This window comes from Cyprinus carpio, chromosome B9, assembly GCF_018340385.1.
Source record: "Cyprinus carpio isolate SPL01 chromosome B9, ASM1834038v1, whole genome shotgun sequence".
NCBI classification, from domain to species: domain Eukaryota; kingdom Metazoa; phylum Chordata; class Actinopteri; order Cypriniformes; family Cyprinidae; genus Cyprinus; species Cyprinus carpio.
In genome coordinates, this window is record NC_056605.1 from 4,012,563 (window position 1) to 4,030,298 (window position 17,736).

General features: G+C 36.5%; 1 protein-coding gene and 1 long non-coding RNA gene across 4 annotated transcripts; both read right to left on the reverse strand.

The window, feature by feature from the left end:
• Positions 1 to 1,046: 1,046 nt before the first annotated feature.
• On the reverse strand, positions 1,047 to 16,744 carry cd58 (CD58 molecule). Of its 3 annotated transcripts, XM_042730658.1 has the most exons (10): positions 16,486 to 16,744; positions 15,375 to 15,665; positions 14,709 to 14,954; positions 14,513 to 14,623; positions 14,354 to 14,392; positions 13,891 to 13,938; positions 13,379 to 13,707; positions 13,204 to 13,249; positions 1,854 to 1,928; positions 1,047 to 1,268 (listed from the first exon to the last, which is right to left on the reverse strand). In XM_042730658.1, the coding sequence occupies exons 1-10, from the start codon at positions 16,535 to 16,537 to the stop codon at positions 1,237 to 1,239; spliced, it is 1,269 nt and encodes a 422-aa protein (XP_042586592.1). In that variant the 5' UTR covers positions 16,538 to 16,744; the 3' UTR covers positions 1,047 to 1,236. The 3 variants fall into 3 exon arrangements, with proteins under 3 accessions (XP_042586592.1, XP_042586591.1, XP_042586590.1); XM_042730657.1 differs by lacking the exons at positions 1,047 to 1,268; positions 1,854 to 1,928 and having other exon boundaries at positions 12,965 to 13,249; XM_042730656.1 differs by lacking the exons at positions 1,047 to 1,268; positions 1,854 to 1,928 and having other exon boundaries at positions 12,965 to 13,707.
• On the reverse strand, positions 3,268 to 7,656 carry LOC109103869. The gene is made up of 3 exons (XR_006155542.1): positions 7,124 to 7,656; positions 6,762 to 6,857; positions 3,268 to 3,308 (listed from the first exon to the last, which is right to left on the reverse strand). It is a non-coding gene; the product is annotated as an uncharacterized LOC109103869 (long non-coding RNA).
• Positions 16,745 to 17,736: the final 992 nt, after the last annotated feature.

Below are 17,736 nucleotides of genomic sequence, written 5' to 3' on the forward strand. Positions count from 1 at the left end.
AAGGCATAATGATATGATATGAAAGTAAGTGTTCCTGTTTGTGTGTGGTTTTGTATTGAGTTAAGTGCAGAGTTGGTTAGGGTATGGTTAGGTTATCAGGGAACACATGTTAGGTAAACAAAAAAAAAAAACTTTGGATAAAAGCGTCTGCTAAGTGTAAATGCTACTTATGCATTTACATACACAAAACAAAAAAATCTTAATGTAGTACAATCAGTTATATAAAATAAATTGTACTAAATTAATTGTTCTACATTAATAAACTGACAGCCCTATTTTCAATACTAAAGTATTTGAATATCACTTCTCCACACCTTGTTCAAGCACACACTTCACCATTCTTTTAACTAACACTACTATCTTCACATGGCTCTAGTCGACAGATTTTCTCTTCCTCCTTTACAGCTGATAAAACTGCCCATTTCGCCTTCCTCACTATAAACTTTATCATCACATTCTGTACAGCACTGTTTATTCAAATGTTGTTCTCTGATTTCTGAACTATGACCTTCCTTCATTGCATGATTTGAGAAGCTGTTGGTCTCTGTTTCTGCTTTCTTGTGCTCTGGCACAGTTATGTCATTGTTTGTGTTGTCTGGAAATTAATTTTTTGCTCTTTAATTTCTGGAACATATTTTTCTCCTTCATGCCTTGTTCTGACTCGCTGCTCTTATGTGTCTGCTCACCATCATCTTCTTCCTTATGAGGGAAGAATGCAGTTTGTTTATTTTCTAATTCCATATTCAGGTTTGTAGATGGGACACTGGTGTCCAGGTTAGACGGTGGATCTATAACAAAAATAAACAAGATAAAAACCTCATCTACTGATCCAAATACTAGTGACTACATCAATATCAAACTTCTGAATATAAAGAAAATGGATCAATGGGAGCTTCGCTATGAAAAGGTGGATTACAAAGTTCAGCTAAAAATGGGGAGCAAAACATATCAGATCAAATATTTATTACTGCAGTAATTTCTCTAAAAGGTTTTGTTTCTCTGTATAAACATAATCTGTATTTTACCTGTGTGTATTCTACCTGTCACTTCGTGGTTTTTCCTTTTCAGTTTTCTCTCCTCCTCCCTTTCCCCTTCTGGCCTCTGGTCATCCTCATTAATAGATGTACATTGGCTCTTGTTCTGCTGCTCAATTGACTCTTCACTATTTTCATTTTGGCTGCTCTTCTCATTTTTGTGTAGTTGTCCTGCTACATTTCCTGTGTCCACTGTACTTCTTCATGTCACAGCAGACTGTGGACCCACAATCTCTATGTTTGCAGAAAAAAAATTACAAATAAAAATTACAGTGTGTGTGTTTTTTTTTTTTTTTTTTTTTTTAGTGTGTGTGTGTGTTACCAAGCTGCAAAAAGGACAAAAAAAAAAGAAAAGCAGCATAAAAGTATGATAAAAGTTGTCTGTACATCTCATGTGTTTTATTCATTCTCCTGAAGCCATATGATTGCTTGGTGTGATAAACAAGACTGAAATTTAAATTGTTTTTCACTGAAAATTCTCCAAAATGCTGCAGATCTCAATCAAATATGGCACTTCTTGATGAATAACATCAGGCCGTACACCCATGACATCATTAAACATCACTTACATCAAAACTGATGTCTGGTAGCAAATTTGACTTGAGATTGTCAGTGTTTAATATTTAGGTCTGTTCATCATATAAAAATGAAGAAAAGTATGCACAAGCCACATGAATCACTTTTATTAGATTTTAATTTTGACTGATCTATTTCTATAACCTACAAATCAGATGAAGAAAGCTTTAAAGCTCATTTAAAGTCGATTTAAATACAAAGCAAGCAAAGTTTTGTTTTTCCAGAAAAGTTTATAATCTGTACCTGTGTTCATGTTGTCTATCTCTTCGTTTTCCTCTTCCTTCTCTTTTTTCACTTCAGGTGTCTGGTCTTCCTCATTTTTTTTCTCTCCCAGTGTCTCAATCTTCTCCTCAGTTGTCTCCTCTTCATCTTCTCTCTCATTTTTATCCGCATCTTTAGTGTCCTGCTCTCCCAGTCTCTCAATCTTCTCCTCAGTTGTCTCCCCTTCATCTTCTCTCTCATTTTTATCCGCATCTTTAGTGTCCTGCTCTCCCAGTCTCTCAATCTTCTCCTCAGTTGTCTCCCCTTCATCTTCTCTCTCATTTTTATCAGCATCTTTAGTGTCCTGCTCTCCCAGTCTCTCAATCTTCTCCTCAGTTGTCTCCCCTTCATCTTCTCTCTCTCATTTTTATCCGCATCTTTAGTGTCCTGCTCTCCCAGTCTCTCAATCTTCTCCTCAGTTGTCTCCCCTTCATCTTCTCTCTCATTTTTATCTGCATCTTTAGTGTCCTGCTCTCCCAGTCTCTCAATCTTCTCCTTAGTTGTCTCCTCTTCATCTTCTCTCTCATTTTTATCTGCATCTTTAGTGTCCTGCTCTCCCAGTCTCTCAATCTGCTCCTCAGGAGACTCCTCTTCATCTTTTCTCTCATTTTTCAGTATTTGACTTTTCTCCATTTCTTCTTGGGTTTGTAAGGATTTCTGGCTCTCTACTTCTGTGTCTGTTTCATCAGCTTTGCTGTTAGCGTTTTCTTCTGCTTCATCTGCATTTTTGCTGTTTTTCTCATTTTTGTCAAGTTCTCCATTTGTATTTCCTGTGTCGTCTTTGTTTTTTTTTGTTATAGCAGATTGCGGACTTTCCTTCAAAAGTTTTTGTCCTTCATGAGTTTCACCTGCATTCTCCGATTCACTGTCCTGATCCCAGTTTTTATCAGCAATAGATTCTTTTGGGGCAGTAAGTCCGGTACGGCAAGGGAGTGTGGCTTCAGATAAACCTAAAACAAACCACTCACAGACCTTAACACCGGATTCAAGTGTCAACCTTGAAAGTCATTCATTCTCAATAAGAGCTGAGAGTTTGTAGTGATATTCAGCAACATGAGCAACAAATGTGATGTCAGCATGTCTAATTACAATGTTATTACTAATAATAGCAAAAATAGTAAATCTTTTGTTACCTGGCATAGCCTCCGTTGGTACGCTTCTCAACAGGGTATTGCATTCACCTACATTAGTAAGAAACATATATATATATTTCATTATAAATGAAAAGTACTGTCAGGAATTGGTCACCTGCCTATTTCAATAACTCATCCAATCCTCAAATAATAAGATGGGCTACCATGCAAATTAAACAGTATGCAAATATAATTTAGTGAATTTCTTCTTCAATAGAAAAGCAAGCAAAGTAGAAGTATAAATTTTCAAAAATTCTTCTCTTACCACTTTCATGGTCCATATTGTTTAGTCCAGACATCCCTACTTCTCGTGCATGACAAAAAAAGAAAATTATTTTAATCTACAGGTGCTGGTCAAATAATTAGAATATCATCAAAAAGTTGACTTATTTCACTAATTCCATTCAAAAAGTGAAACTTGTCTATTATATTCATTCATTACACACCGACTGATATATTCCAAATGTTTATTTCTTTTAATTTTGATGACAACTACGGAACATCCCCAATTCAGTATCTCAGAAAATTAGAATATTACTTAAGACCAATACAAAGAAAGGATTTTTAGAAATCTTGGCCAACTGAAAAGTATGAACATGAAAAGTATGAGCATGTGTAAGGGAAACAGGTCAATTTAGCTCAAAGGGAATCATTTAAGATTTTAAAGGGAATTTGAACAGAATCACTGTTTCATGGCTGATCACTGAAACGGCCAGCAATTCACTGAACGAGCCGTATAACATCAAATCTGCACTGGATATTAATATCCAAAGTATAGTGAAAACACTATTAATTAGCACAGTAACAAGATTGGCAGTTTAAGACATTAACTTGTAAGAACAAAACACAAGATACTTCTCTTTTCAATATGAATAAGGCTTTATTAGATAAATCTAAGACATATAAACTAATCTAACACATAAGCACACGCACTCACACATTCACACAAGTTGCAGGAAGATAGAAAGTAATGAAAGAATGAGGGAATGTGGAATGTGGAATCCCAAGTTTACAGCAATACGTGAAATTGCATAAACATGAACAACCATCAATCACTTAATTAAGCCTCGCATTGAGTTTCTCAATGAGGTTAAAATTATATTAGATACACCGGTCTGGAGTCTGGAGGTTACTTGTGTTGCCTGTGTAAAGGGGGTTCCCTTTGTTGTCGCTGAAAAGGGGGTTTCCCGAGGTTGCTGATTGGCTGGAAGTTCAGTAGTCATTGAAATGACGTCTTGGGAAGCCCGTGGTTGGGCGTTGGCTGACGATGTGGAGTTGTGGTCTGGTTGAAGTTGAACGGGCACTCGAGATGGGACTCGGAGACAAAACTGAACTCAGAACACGAACTCTCAACGGAAAAGAAAAGAAACTAAAGTAAAAGAACAGAAGTAAAGTTTGACGAGACTAGGTGGTGTTTCTTCTCATCGTGTCTAAGTAGCAGCAGGTGTGCAGGCCGAAGCACGCTGGAACAGTGCTCAAAGAACACTAAAAGTGATGACTAAAAGCAGCAGCTGAAAAGCCAAAGCTAAAAGCTGGCTAAAAGCAAAATTTGATGGTGTCCTGAGTATTTAAACTGGCCTTTTGGCCACACCTCAAATGTTGTCTTGACCAATTAGATATTGTCTTTGCTCGGGGTGTTGCGATGTTTGTCCTACCCATTCATAAATCATATTTTATCTTATCAATCACGTGGTCCGAATTTTTCCCGCTCTTGCAGGGTATAATTTTGGACATGATTCCTATGATAAGAATATGATACATTTTGACAAATAACTGATGGTCAGAAATGTTTCAAGCAAGAAGATTCGAACACACACATACTAAAACATGAATATGAATACTTAAGCTATTCAATAGTTATTAAAAAGACATACACAATAAGTGATTAGAAACATGATAGTCAAATGTGTGGGTTTCATAAATGATATGGAGTTAAGCAATGGACTGATATTCCTTTAGAAGTCTTTTTGGTATACATCTGTAAAAGACGGTTTCTCTGCTTTTCTTTGACATAAGGATGTTCTGTGCAGACCAGAGGTTAAAAAGTCCCCTTAGGAATTTCAGTCTGGTTCTGCTAGGTGGGGGGAAGTCAATCCAACGATCTTGTTTACTCTCATGGGTTTACATGTGATGGTCAGGCTGTGCATCTCTTTGACCATCAATCTGGATTACTTGTCCCAAATTTGACAATCTCTTCTCTGAATTGAAATTGTCAATAATTGTTCTAATGGTGTTAATGTTGAAAGCTGTTCTCTGAAGGAGTTTGTTGGTTATCTTGCTTCAGACTGTGGTGCTAGGAGTTGATTTACAACATCCTGTTGCCTTTCTGAGAAATTTGGCTCCTCATGTTTCAACCATGGTCCTGATCGAATCTTTAATTTGTCTGGTTCAGGTCTGATACGCTACACATGTACAGCACTCAATACTTAGTTGGGGCTCCTTTTGCCTGAATTACTGCAGCAATGTGGCGTGGCATGGAGTCGATCAGTCTGTGTCCCTGCTCAGGTGTTATGAGAGCCCAGGTTGCTCTGATAGTGGCCTTCAGCTCTTCTGCATTCTTGGGTTTGGCATATCACATTTTCCTCTTCACAATACCCAATAGATTTTATATGGGGTTAAGGTCAGGCGAGTTTGCTGGCCAATTAAGAATAGGGATACCATGGTGCTTAAACCAGGTACTGGTAGCTTTGGCACTGTGTGCAGGTGCCAAGTCATGTTGGAAAATTAAATCTGCATCTCCATAAAGTTGGTCAGCAGCAGGAAGCATGAAGTGCTCTTAAACTTCCTGGTATACGGCTGCGTAGACCTTGGACATCAGAAAACACAGTGGACCAACACCAGCAGATGATATGGCACCCCAAACCATCACTGACTGTGGAAACTTTACACTTGACCTCAAGCAACGTGGACTGTGTGCCTCTCCTTTCTTCCTCCAGACTCTGGGACCCTGATTTCCAAAGGAAATGTAAAATTTACTTTCATCAGAGAACATAACTTTGGACCACTCAGCAGCAGTCCAGTCCTTTTTGAAGCAAGACACTTCTGACACTGTCTGTTGTTCAAGAGTGGCTTGACACAAGGAATGCGAATCCTGAAACTAATGTCTTGCATACGTCTGTGCGTAGTGGTTCTTGAAGCACTGACTCCAGCTGCAGTCCACTCTTTGTGAATCTCCCCCACATTTTTGAATGGGTTTTGTTTCACAATCCTCTCCAGGGTGTGGTTATACCTATTGCTTGTACACTTTTTTCTACCACATCTTTTCCTTCTCTTCGCCTCTCTATTAATGTGCTTGGACACAGAGCTCTGTGAACAGCCAGCCTCTTTTGCAATGACCTTTTGTGTCTTGCCCTCCTTGTGCAAGGTGTCAAAGGCCGTCTTTTGGACAACTGTCAAGTCAGCAGTCTTCCCCATGATTGTGTAGCCTACAGAACTAGACTGAGAGACCATTTAAAGGCCTTTGCAGGTGTTTTGAGTTAGAGTTACTGAACCTTTTCACAATATTTTAATTTTCTGAGATACTGAATTTGGGATTTTCCTTAGTTGTCAGTTATAATCATCAAAATTAAAAGAAATAAACATTTGAAATATATCAGTCTGTGTGTAATGAATGAATGTAATATACAAGTTTCACTTTTTGAATGGAATTAGTGAAATAAATCAACTTTTTGATGATATTCTAATTATATGACCACCACCTGTATGTAATATAATCTTTGTGAGACATGGGTGTTGAATATTTTTTCATGGCACTTACACTGTTGTTTTTTACATCTGTAGAGGTAAAATGCCAGCACAGCAAGCAGAATAATGAAAAGCACTGTTACTATTATGACTGCAGGGCTTCCTCTGCCTGCAAACAAAACCATTCAAGAAACAGCTTATACATTTACCATCAAAGTCTCAAAACCATAAAAACCATCCAAAATACTACTCCAGAAAATATGACCCAGAAAGCATTGAATACAGGTTGAAGGATGGTAGAAAGCATGAAACTATCATGTAGAGACATTTAGAAAAATGTACATAAATTAGAATAAATATCAATGTTTGAATCTAAGGGTTTTTTTTTTTAATCTAAAAGAGCCTCTGGCTTAAATTACAGAATATAAATCTCACCGATTTGTTTAATCTCCACATCGCATGCTGCGGTGGTTTTGTGGGCAATCTGTGTCTAGGAATGGTCTGGGTCTTGGATCCACTCAATGGCTTTGCAGAAGAACTTCCCCTGGTCTGACTGCTGCACTTGAGGCATCTTCAGTCTGTAGGTTGTGTCCTCCACCTTATCCATGATGATAAGACCAGCACGATAGCGATCCTCAAATCCAGCTCCTGGCTTTACAGTCAGATCTCTGTCCAGAGTGATGATTGGTCGGGGGTTTTCATCCTCTTCACCATGGAGAAACCAGGTGACCATCAGATGAGTATGTTGAAAAGTCTGGCTGGAGACCTGGCACTCAAGCTGAAGAGGATCACCTTCAGACAAGCTCTGAGAGGGAGAGCCAGAGTATAATGCCTCCAGAGTGTCTGCAATTACTGTGGAAAAACAAACTTTTTTTCCATTTTTTCACTGAAAATGTATTAACAAAGTGACAAAAAGTGATTGACCAATTTGCATTTTTCAATGCCAATACCAGCATCTAGAGAACTGATATCAGCTGATACTACATTGGTGACTGATGGATCATGCAGTAGTGTTTAATATAAATATGACCTTCTTTTGGAATACATGGGAATGTGAATCGTTGTTAAAGAATGGATTTCTTTTTCAATAATCTCAAAATGCCAGATCATATCATTAATCACCCAAACCCTCAAAATAAATAAATATCTTACCATTAAGCTTTGCTTCATCATCATAATCTCCGTAATATACACCACCTCTGTGTAGGGTCTCACAGAGCAAATCACCTGCATCATTCTCCTGCAAATTTTTGATCCACAAGAGAACTGAAGATCCTGACAGCCTTTGAATATAAATCTCTTTATTACTTATTCTACCGGAGAACATTCCGTAGGCAAAGTCTGGGTCACTGGTACTGATTATATTTAACTCCACATTTGGTTTCTTGAGAATGAACTGAAAATTCCGGTTAGGTGGGCCTGTAAACCCTGTAACATTACAGGATATGGACATGGGATATCCTTTCACTCTATACAGAGGACCTTTCTGGATCTGGACCTGAATCTGACCACTGCACAGATCTGTGTGGAGAGAGGAATTAGATCATTAGAGGAAACCTTTAAATGGGTCATATGATGCTTTTTTAAAGATCGTTATCTTGTGTATTTAGTGTAACAGAATATGTTGACATGCTTTAATGTTCAAAAACACATTATTTTTCAAATACTGTAAATTATTGTAGGTCCTCTATGCCCCGCCTCTCTCAAACGAGTCATTTTCTACAAAGTCCCTCCTTCCAACAAGCGCAGTATGCTCTGATTGGCCAACTGACCCCAGTGCATTGTGATTGGCTGAACACCGCAAGCACTCGTTGGAAATGTAATGCCCCTTTTCATAATCGTGAGTTTCATCTTTCAAAATAAATGTAAAGACAGTTAATAATATCCTTAGTTTTTACCATCAGTCAAGCCCGAAAGAGGAACAGCCACTGAACTATGAACCCCCTCCTCTCCTCTGCCACCCTCCCCAGCACCCACATCCCTAGGTCCTTCCACTTTCCCCTCCCACTCAACATACAGCAGTGACATGAACTAGACACTTCTGTGCAGCATTGGTCTGCTCACTACCTCATTCAGCATAGAACTGACATCATTATCACTGGACTCTTTCAGTCAGCTTAAATAAAGAACTGCTCCCTGATCTCTTTGTCACTTTAATCAGACTGAATAAGCTATTTCAAGCACTAAGCACCTTTTTGTATCTGCACTGTTTGGTTACTTCACTGGTTTGCAATCTGCCATGTGCCTTGAGCTGCTTTATTTAACTTTATTATTATTTTCCTTATTTTTTACATGCCCTTATTTTTATGTATTTTTTATTTTATATTTAATCTTATTTTTCTAGGTTCTACTGTTAGTGCCATCTGTATGCACCATGGGTCTGAGAGTAACGCACTTCACTCCTCTATGTATGTACAGTACATGTGGGAAGAATTGACAATAAAGCAGACTTGACTTGACTTAACTTCCAAATGAAATGCAAAATTTACTTTCATCTGAAAAGAAGACTGTAGACTCCTGAACAACAGTCCAGTTCTTTTTTCCTTACTCCCCAGGTGAAATGCTTTCTGACATTTTTTTTCTGGTTCAGGAGTGGCTTGGTTCTAGGAATGTGACAGCTGTAGCCCATTCCTGAAGACGTCTGAGTGTGGTGACTCTTGATGCTCTGACTCTGGCTTCAATCCACTCCTTGTGAAGTTCTTGAATCGGCTTTTCCTGAAAATCTTCCCAAGGCTGTGGTCATTCCTGTTGCTTGTGCATCTTTTCCTACCACACCTTTTCCTTCCAGTAAACATTCTATGAATATATTTCGATACAGCACTCTGTGAACAGACAGCCCTTTCAGCAATAACCTTCTGTGACTTACCCTTCTTGTGGAGGGTGTCGATGATCGTCTTCTGGACAACTGTCAAGAAAGTCGCAAGGCAAAAGTAATCAAATAATCGATCATCCCTTACTAGGCAAGGAATACCAATCACCATTATCCAAAATAATACACTATGCATTAACGGCATTTAATTTATTTCTCAATGACACTAATTATTCTAATGACACTAATTATTATTAATTATATATATATATTTTATACTTTATATATTTTTGTAACCACCACATGTAGTCTATAATAAACTGGCAAGATTTTATGATTGTTCTCCCCCCAACTCAAAATAATATTTCACGTCAATATTTCGCGTCGAGATCTGATCTGACACTGTCCGGGTTTATTTTGCCACAACAACCATTTCACGTCGTTACGACATTATGCTTAACGTAAATAACATTTAAATGGCACAAAGGTATTGTTACGCTTCAGAATATATTTTACAAGGCGTATAAACCACTTAATTAACTTTTATGTTTATGTTTGGGAGCCTGACAGTTGTGAAAGTTATTCACTGAAAATCATTCGGCAGCTTGTTTTTTATATTTAATAACATTTTGCATTCCACGTTGGGTTTGACTGGGCCAACATGAGGACAGTTTTAATTTTGGGATGAGTTAGCATTAAAGTAGCCTACAACTTTACGTCGTCAATGACAGAAAGAGAACACAATAGCCTATAAATATACCTACACACATGCACTTAAATTAAGAGAAAAGGGTCAATTCGGACTATGTATTTGTAATTTATAATACAATTGAGTTCAGTCTTACCAAACTGCAGGAGTCCTGTGAGATACAGCATTAGTGGCAGGTGCCACAGTCGGCACCAAAAGTCCACCATCCTTAACCTGATCGATCCTTCCGCTTTCTCCCTCATCTCTGCAGTAAATACAGGTCTCAACAAAAGCGCCTAAAACCTGATATACGCTCTTTGTCGCAAGTGATTGTTAAACACACATCGAAACTCTTTCACGTCTGGGAAAAAATGGAATTGTAAGCTAACTGCAGAGTCCAATTTCTCAGTAACATAAATGAGACTATATATATATATATATATATATATATATATATATATATTTTTTTTTTTTTTTATATTGGAAGCATGTCTATAGGGTAAGCTAAATATAGGCATCTGGACATATATAACAATAAAAATAAAAAGTACCTGTTCTCCAAATCCTGTTTTAAGGCAAGAAATCAGACAAGAAAATGTTTAATGCTTAGATTATTTTAATTAATTAAAAAAAATCTCAAAACATTACTTTTGTCAAATTTGTGGTATGAAACATTAATTAAAAGAAGTACACACACACAAAAAAGGGTTGATTCTGGGATTAATAAATTAAGACATTATTACATATTCTATGCAGCAATGTGACATACTGACACATACTGTATCTCTACCCTCCCACCTGCCCTGTGCTTTGTGGATAACAGGTTCTAAATTACAGTACTTTTATCACACCACAGATATAATTTTGGTTAAATCATGACTAAAATTTAGCTGAATAATTAACATGATTATATACAATCCACAGTTATATACAACATTTACAAGTTTTTAACATCAAAATATATTTTTAAAAAAATAAAAAATTCTTTAGCATCCTCTCCTTCTATTCTTTTTGTTGGCCTTCAAGTTTTCACTTCTCTGCATCACTGGCTCTGTTCCAAAAGCTAGTGAGCTGCCTATACTTGTCTGCTGTCATCAGGTCTGTAGATGGGACACTGGTGTCCAGGTTAGACGGTGGATCTATAACAAAAATAAACAAGATGAAAAACCTCATCTACTGATCCAAAATACTAGTGACTACATCAATATCAAACTTCTGAATATAAAGAAAATGGATCAATGGGAGCTTCGCTATGAAAAGGTGGATTACAAAGTTCAGATAAAAAATGGGAAACAAAACATATCAGATCAGATATTTATTACTGCAGTAATTTCTCTAAAAGGTTTTGTTTCTCTGTATAAACATAATCTGTATTTTACCTGTGTGTACTCTACCTGTCACCTCGTGGTTTTCCTTTTCAGTTTTCTCTTCCTCCTCCCTTTCCCCTTCTGGCCTCTGGTCATCCTCATTAATAGATGTACATTGGCTCTTGTTCTGCTGCTCAATTGACTCTTCACTATTTTCATTTTGGCTGCTCTTCTCATTTTTGTGTAGTTGTTCTGCTACATTTCCTGTGTCCACGGTACTTCTTCCTGTCACAACAGACTCTGGACTCACAATCTCTGTTTGCAAAAAAAATAAAAATAAAAATTACACAGTGTGTGTGTGTGTGTGTGTGTGTATTACCAAGCTCCAAAAAGGACAACAAAAAAAGCAGCATAAAAGTATGATAAAAGTTGTCTATACATCTCATGTATTTTATTCAGTCTCCTGAAGCAATGTGATTGCTTGGTGTGATAAACAAGACTGAGATTTAAATTGTTTTTCACTGAAAATTCTCCAAAATGCTGCGGATCTCAATCAAATATGGCACTTCTTGATGAATGACATCAGGCTGGACACCCATGACATCATTAAACATCATTTACATCAAAACTGATGTCTGGTAGCAAATTTGACTTGAGATTGTCAGTGTACAATATTTAGGTCTGTTCATCATAGAACAACACTCAATGTGGTATAACTTACATTTACAAAAATACTGAAATACAGATAATAGTAATATATAGAGGGACTATATATACAATGCCAAAATACATTTAAGGAAGCCAGACTTTCTGCCCAGTCAACAAGCAACTGCTAACTAGAGAAATTTAAAACTAAAAGAACTGCTATTTCTGTTTTTATAAGACCATTTGAAATGATTTTAATAAGGATGTATGATTTAAGCTTAAGTATGTTATTCAAAATTATATAACTATTATATAACTTTAGTTTTGTACAAATAGAAAATCAAGCAAAGACAAAATAGACATTTTCAAAAAATTCCAAAGTGAGTACAAACACTTATCCCACCATTTTCCAGATTTTACCTGTGTTCAGGCTGTCTGTCTCTTTGTTTTCCTCTTCCTTCTCTTTTTTTTTTTTTTGTTTGTGTTTTTGATCTTTTTTTTTTTTATTCTTTATTTTTATTGTCTTGCTGTCTTGTCAATCTTCTTCTCAGTTGTCTCCTCTTCATCTTCTCTCTCATTTTTATCTGCATCTTTAGTGTCCTGCTCTCCCAGTCTTTCAATCTTCTTCTCAGTTGTCTCCTCTTCATCTTCTCTCTCATTTTTATCTGCATCTTTAGTGTCCTGCTCTCCCAGTCTCTCAATCTTCTTCTCAGTTGTCTCCCCTTCATCTTCTCTCTCATTTTTATCTGCATCTTTAGTGTCCATCTCTCCTAGTGTCTCTTTCTTCTCCTCAGGTGGTCTCCCCTTCATCTTCTCTCTCATTTTTATCTGCATCTTTAGTGTCCTGCCCTCCTAGTGTCTCATTCTTCTCCTCAGTTGTCTCCCCTTCATCTTCTCTCTCATTTTTATCTGCATCTTTAGTGTCCTGCCCTCCTAGTGTCTCATTCTTCTCCTCAGTTGTCTCCCCTTTCATCTTCTCTCTCATTTTTATCCGCATCTTTAGTGTCCTGCTCTCCCAGTCTCTCAATCTTCTCCTCAGTTGTCTCCTCTTCATCTTCTCTCTCATTTTTATCTGCATCTTTAGTGTCCTGCTCTCTCAGTGTCTCAATCTGCTCCTCAGGATACTCCTCTTCATCTTCACTCTCATTTTTATCTGCATCTTTAGTGTCCTGCTCTCCCAGTGTCTCAATCTGCTCCTCAGGAGACTCCTCTTCATCTTTTCTCTCATCTTTCAGTATTTTACTTTTCTCCATTTCTTCTTGGGTTTGTAAGGATTTCTGGCTCTCTACTTCTGTGTCTGTTTCATCAGCTTTGCTGTTAGCGTTTTCTTCTGCTTCATCAGCATTTTCTTTGTTTTTCTCATTTTTGTCAAGTTCTTCATTTGTATTTCCTGTGTCGTCTTTGTTTTTTTCTGTTATAGCAGATTGCGGACTTTTCTTCAAAAGATTTTGTTCTTCATGAGTTTCACCTGCATTCTCCGATTCACTGTCCTGATCCCAGTTTTTATCAGCAATAGATTCTTTTGGGGCAGTAAGTCTGGTACGGCAAGGGAGTGTGGCTTCAGATGAACCTAAAACAAACCACTCAGAGACCTTAACAACGGATTCAAGTGTCAACCTTGAAAGTCATTCATTCTCAATAATAGCTGAGAGTTTGTATTGATATTCAGCAACATGAGCAACAAATGTGATGTCAGCATGTCTAATTACAATGTTATTACTAATAATAGCAAAAATAGTAAATCTTTTGTTACCTGGCATAGCCTCCGTTGGTATATTATTCAACAGGTTATTGGATTCACCTACATAGGTAGAAAACACACACACACACACACACACACACGTATATATATATAATACAAAAAAATCTTTCATTATATAAATGCTCATGCCCTATTAACTCCCTGTTTGAGTGTTTAGAACACTCGCTGTACTGTGCTTAGAAATGAAAAGTACTGCCAGGAATTGTCTGTTTAAATAACTCATCAAGTGCTCAAATAATAAGACAGACTACCATGCAAATTATACAGTAAGCAAATATCATTTAGTGAATTTCTTTGAGATGACTGAATTAAGCTAAAGTATATAACATATATATATATATATATATATATATATATATATATATATATATATATATATATATTTACTTTAGTTTTGTAGAAATAGAAACGAAAGCAAAGAAGAAATATACATTTTCAAAAATTCTTCTCTTACCATTTTCAGGGTCCATATTTTTTAGTCCAGACTTCCCTACTTCTCATGCATGACAAAAAAATTTAATTTTGTTAATCTATGTAATATAATCTTTGACATGGGTGTTATTTAAAGATGCATTCTGAAGGTGGTATGTTGAATATTTTTCATGGCACTTACACTGTTGTTTTTTACGTCTGATGAGGTAAAATGCCAGAACAGCAAGCAGAATAATGAGAACTGACACTGTTACTATTAAGACTGGAACAAGCACAGCAGGGCTTGCTCTGCCTGCAAACAAAACCATTCAAGAAACAGCTTTAAGCATCTATCATCAAAGTCTCAAGGTACTGTGTTGAATGATTTACTAGCTCACCTGTGTGGCAGTCCTGCAGAGTAAAGTCTGTGGTCCTGCTTCCAGCTTTATTCTTCACAGTGCAGGTATAGACTGAGTTAAGGTTTTCCTCCTGTTCATTAACAAGAAGTGTTGGCCCTTTTTGATTCACATCAGGTCCACTCCATTCATAGCTTGGCTGAGTCTGGGATACCACTGAACAGGACAGTTTTTTTAAATTTGAAGTCTCATCCAGTTCACAGGTCACCTGAGGCTCCGGCAGAGCATCTAAGACACAGAAGCAGGCAGGTTTTTAGTGATAACCAGCTGATACTTTGAATTTAAAATACATTTACAAACAAAAATGACATTTTCAGTTACTAATGTACTTTCTGTGTTGTAAAGAATTTTAGTGTGAACTGAAATTATATTGAAATAAATACATCTGATATACACTACTCTCATTTCATAGCCACTAAAAACCCAAATCAGTTGACAATTAGATACACCTAAACTTTATCAATGCCCCCATACAGTAGGTCTAAGTGCATGCTGTTCAGTTTGTACTGAAAATGTTTGTTACACAGAATTAAGGATGACAAACAGTTTCTGATATATACAGTAAGTGGTCTATTCACAATAATCCACTGTAGGAGACTTCTAGGCACTAATCTGGACATAATCATCTAAGATATATAGATTGCTTACCCAAAACTGTCAAATCATGACTGGAGGTTTGAACAATCCCATTGATCCAAATTTCAGACTGATATTTACCACTGTCTTGGCTGTTTAGTTTGCTTATTGTCAGCTGTCCTGTTTCAAAATCAAGATCTACACGGCGTTTAAATGAGCCAAATGTTGCCATCTCACTCCCGTCATACTCCAGAACCTTGTTTCCATTATGTATCCACAGTATTTCTTTAGGCTTTCCACGGATGCTTGGAGTAAGTGTGATCTTGTTTCCACTTTCGACATAGTCATCACAAAAAACTAAATCTAAAGCAGATGAAAAAAATCCCATTAGTGAAACAACTTCTTACACCCTGTGGGGGAATCTCAGAAAAACATATCCGGGTCATCTATCACAAAAGATAAGTACAAAACTTCATATTATGCTGAAAGATTATTAAGCGTGTTTAATAATCTATAGCAAAATACACTTGGACACAGTAATGTATTAATATTGAGTGACACTGATTGTCATTCATGTAATACACCAATCTCTACTGTATAACAGTAAAGGTATTGTAATACAATGTTTGTAATTGGTAAAATTAAACTGAATAATAACAAGGAACACACACACAATAGTTACTCCAGCTGTAAATAGTCCAATTGTGCATTAAAGTACATTATTGTAATTTACAACATATGCAAAAAAAAAAAAAAACTCAACAACAAACATTTTCAACAAACAACAAATCTGTTTTTTTAAGAAATCACCATAATATTATCACTGGTTTTATGCTTTATTATCTGTAAGATCAAAGAACAACTTCAGTACAAAGTTCAGTGCAGGTCCCTGATTTATAGACTACTCGTTCAACTTTTAATCTGCTTATTCTGGCTTCAACAATTCCTTAATGTTACTCTATTATCTAAAACAATTCTAAACCAATTCCACAATTTTTTAACTAAGCCAACGACTTGTTAAAGAAATATTTCCGTGAATGGCTGTTCTCGTTTCGACAAAATCAGACACACATCATGCGTCTGGCGGGTCTGAAATAGTCGTTCCTTGTATTACGAGTTACTTCGTTTAAAACGTTACTACATATTACGAGTTACTACATGTTTAAAAAGATTTCGGACTTACCTTGATACAAAGAGAAACATGTAACATAAACCAAAACCTTAACAACTGCCATCTTCACTCGAGAGTGTTTCTTCTGTGTGCGAAGAGCTACTTAATGGCGATTTGAAAGGTAAAACACATTTGCTACATGAACAGTCGAGGCAAAAAACAGGACAATTAAACATGTAAAAGTTGCCACAGGGTTTTGAGGCAGTAAGAAAAGAAAGTAAAAAATCCCCGACGAAAGGTCTCGAGCTACCTTTGAACTAGGCGGAGCTAGAAGGTGAGCGCACCTGTAGAAGTGACTCAAGCAGTAAACAATCAGGCTCCTGTTCTTGCTGTCTTTTGATACTTCTTCCATGACAATATCCACACTTAAAGCGACTAGGAAAGATCTCTCTCTCACACACACACACACACACACACACACACACACACACACACACACACACACACACACACACAAATGCATTATTAGTGAATATCAGATTTGTCAGATTGAGAACCCTCTGTTTGTTGGCAGTGATTCGAAAAGAATATCCTCATTTTAAAAAATAAAGTAGGCTGTTATAAAATATTTTGAAAATTGTAAATAAATAAATAAACAAAAAAGCAATACATGTGTTATTATTTATTTATTTATTTATTTATTTATTTATTTTCGTGGACTTTCTCTTGGGGCACTCGACTGGTCATGGATACATGAGTCCTGTCCACTTGATCTGTTAGTGACATATGTGTACATGAAGGATATTGCACCCTATCTGGAGTTATATGCATTCAACCTTGGGATTGCATAATAGATTTGCATTTTGCCTTTCTGTCTCTATCCTCCAGATGGCAGCATTGCATCGAAAGAATGGCAGCATATCATGTTCAGCTGCACTGGTATTGGAAACCTTATTGTGCATGTTAAATTAATTTGATTTATATTTTTTTTTACATTTTTTATGTTTTTTAAGGGGGTCTCTTCTGCTCATCAAGGCTGTATTTATTCAATAAAAAATACAGGAAAACCAGTAATATTGTGAAATCTTATAGAAATTTCTAATATTGGTGTCCTATTTTAATATACTTTAAAATATAATTTATTTCTGTGACGCAGTGCTGAATTTTCAGCATCATTACTGTCACATTACTTTACTATGACTCTTAAAGTTTACACATCCCTCCTGAATAAAAGTATTAGTTTCTTTAAAAAGAAAGAAAAAATGTATTTTTTAAATAAATGCTGTTCTTTTTAAAGTTTAATTAATCAGAAAATCCTATAAA

Excerpts from the sequence above, each read along its gene's own strand:
- cd58 (XM_042730656.1), bottom strand. The coding sequence starts at position 16,537 with ATGGCAGTTGTTAAGGTTTTGGTTTATGTTACATGTTTCTCTTTGTAT. Across the intron at positions 14,624-14,708 it reads TCTGCAGGACTGCCACACAG|GCAGAGCAAGCCCTGCTGTG; the intron begins GTGAGCTAGTAA and ends TTTTGTTTGCAG. Across the intron at positions 13,708-13,890 it reads ACCAACGGAGGCTATGCCAG|GTTCATCTGAAGCCACACTC; the intron begins GTAACAAAAGAT and ends GGTTTGTTTTAG.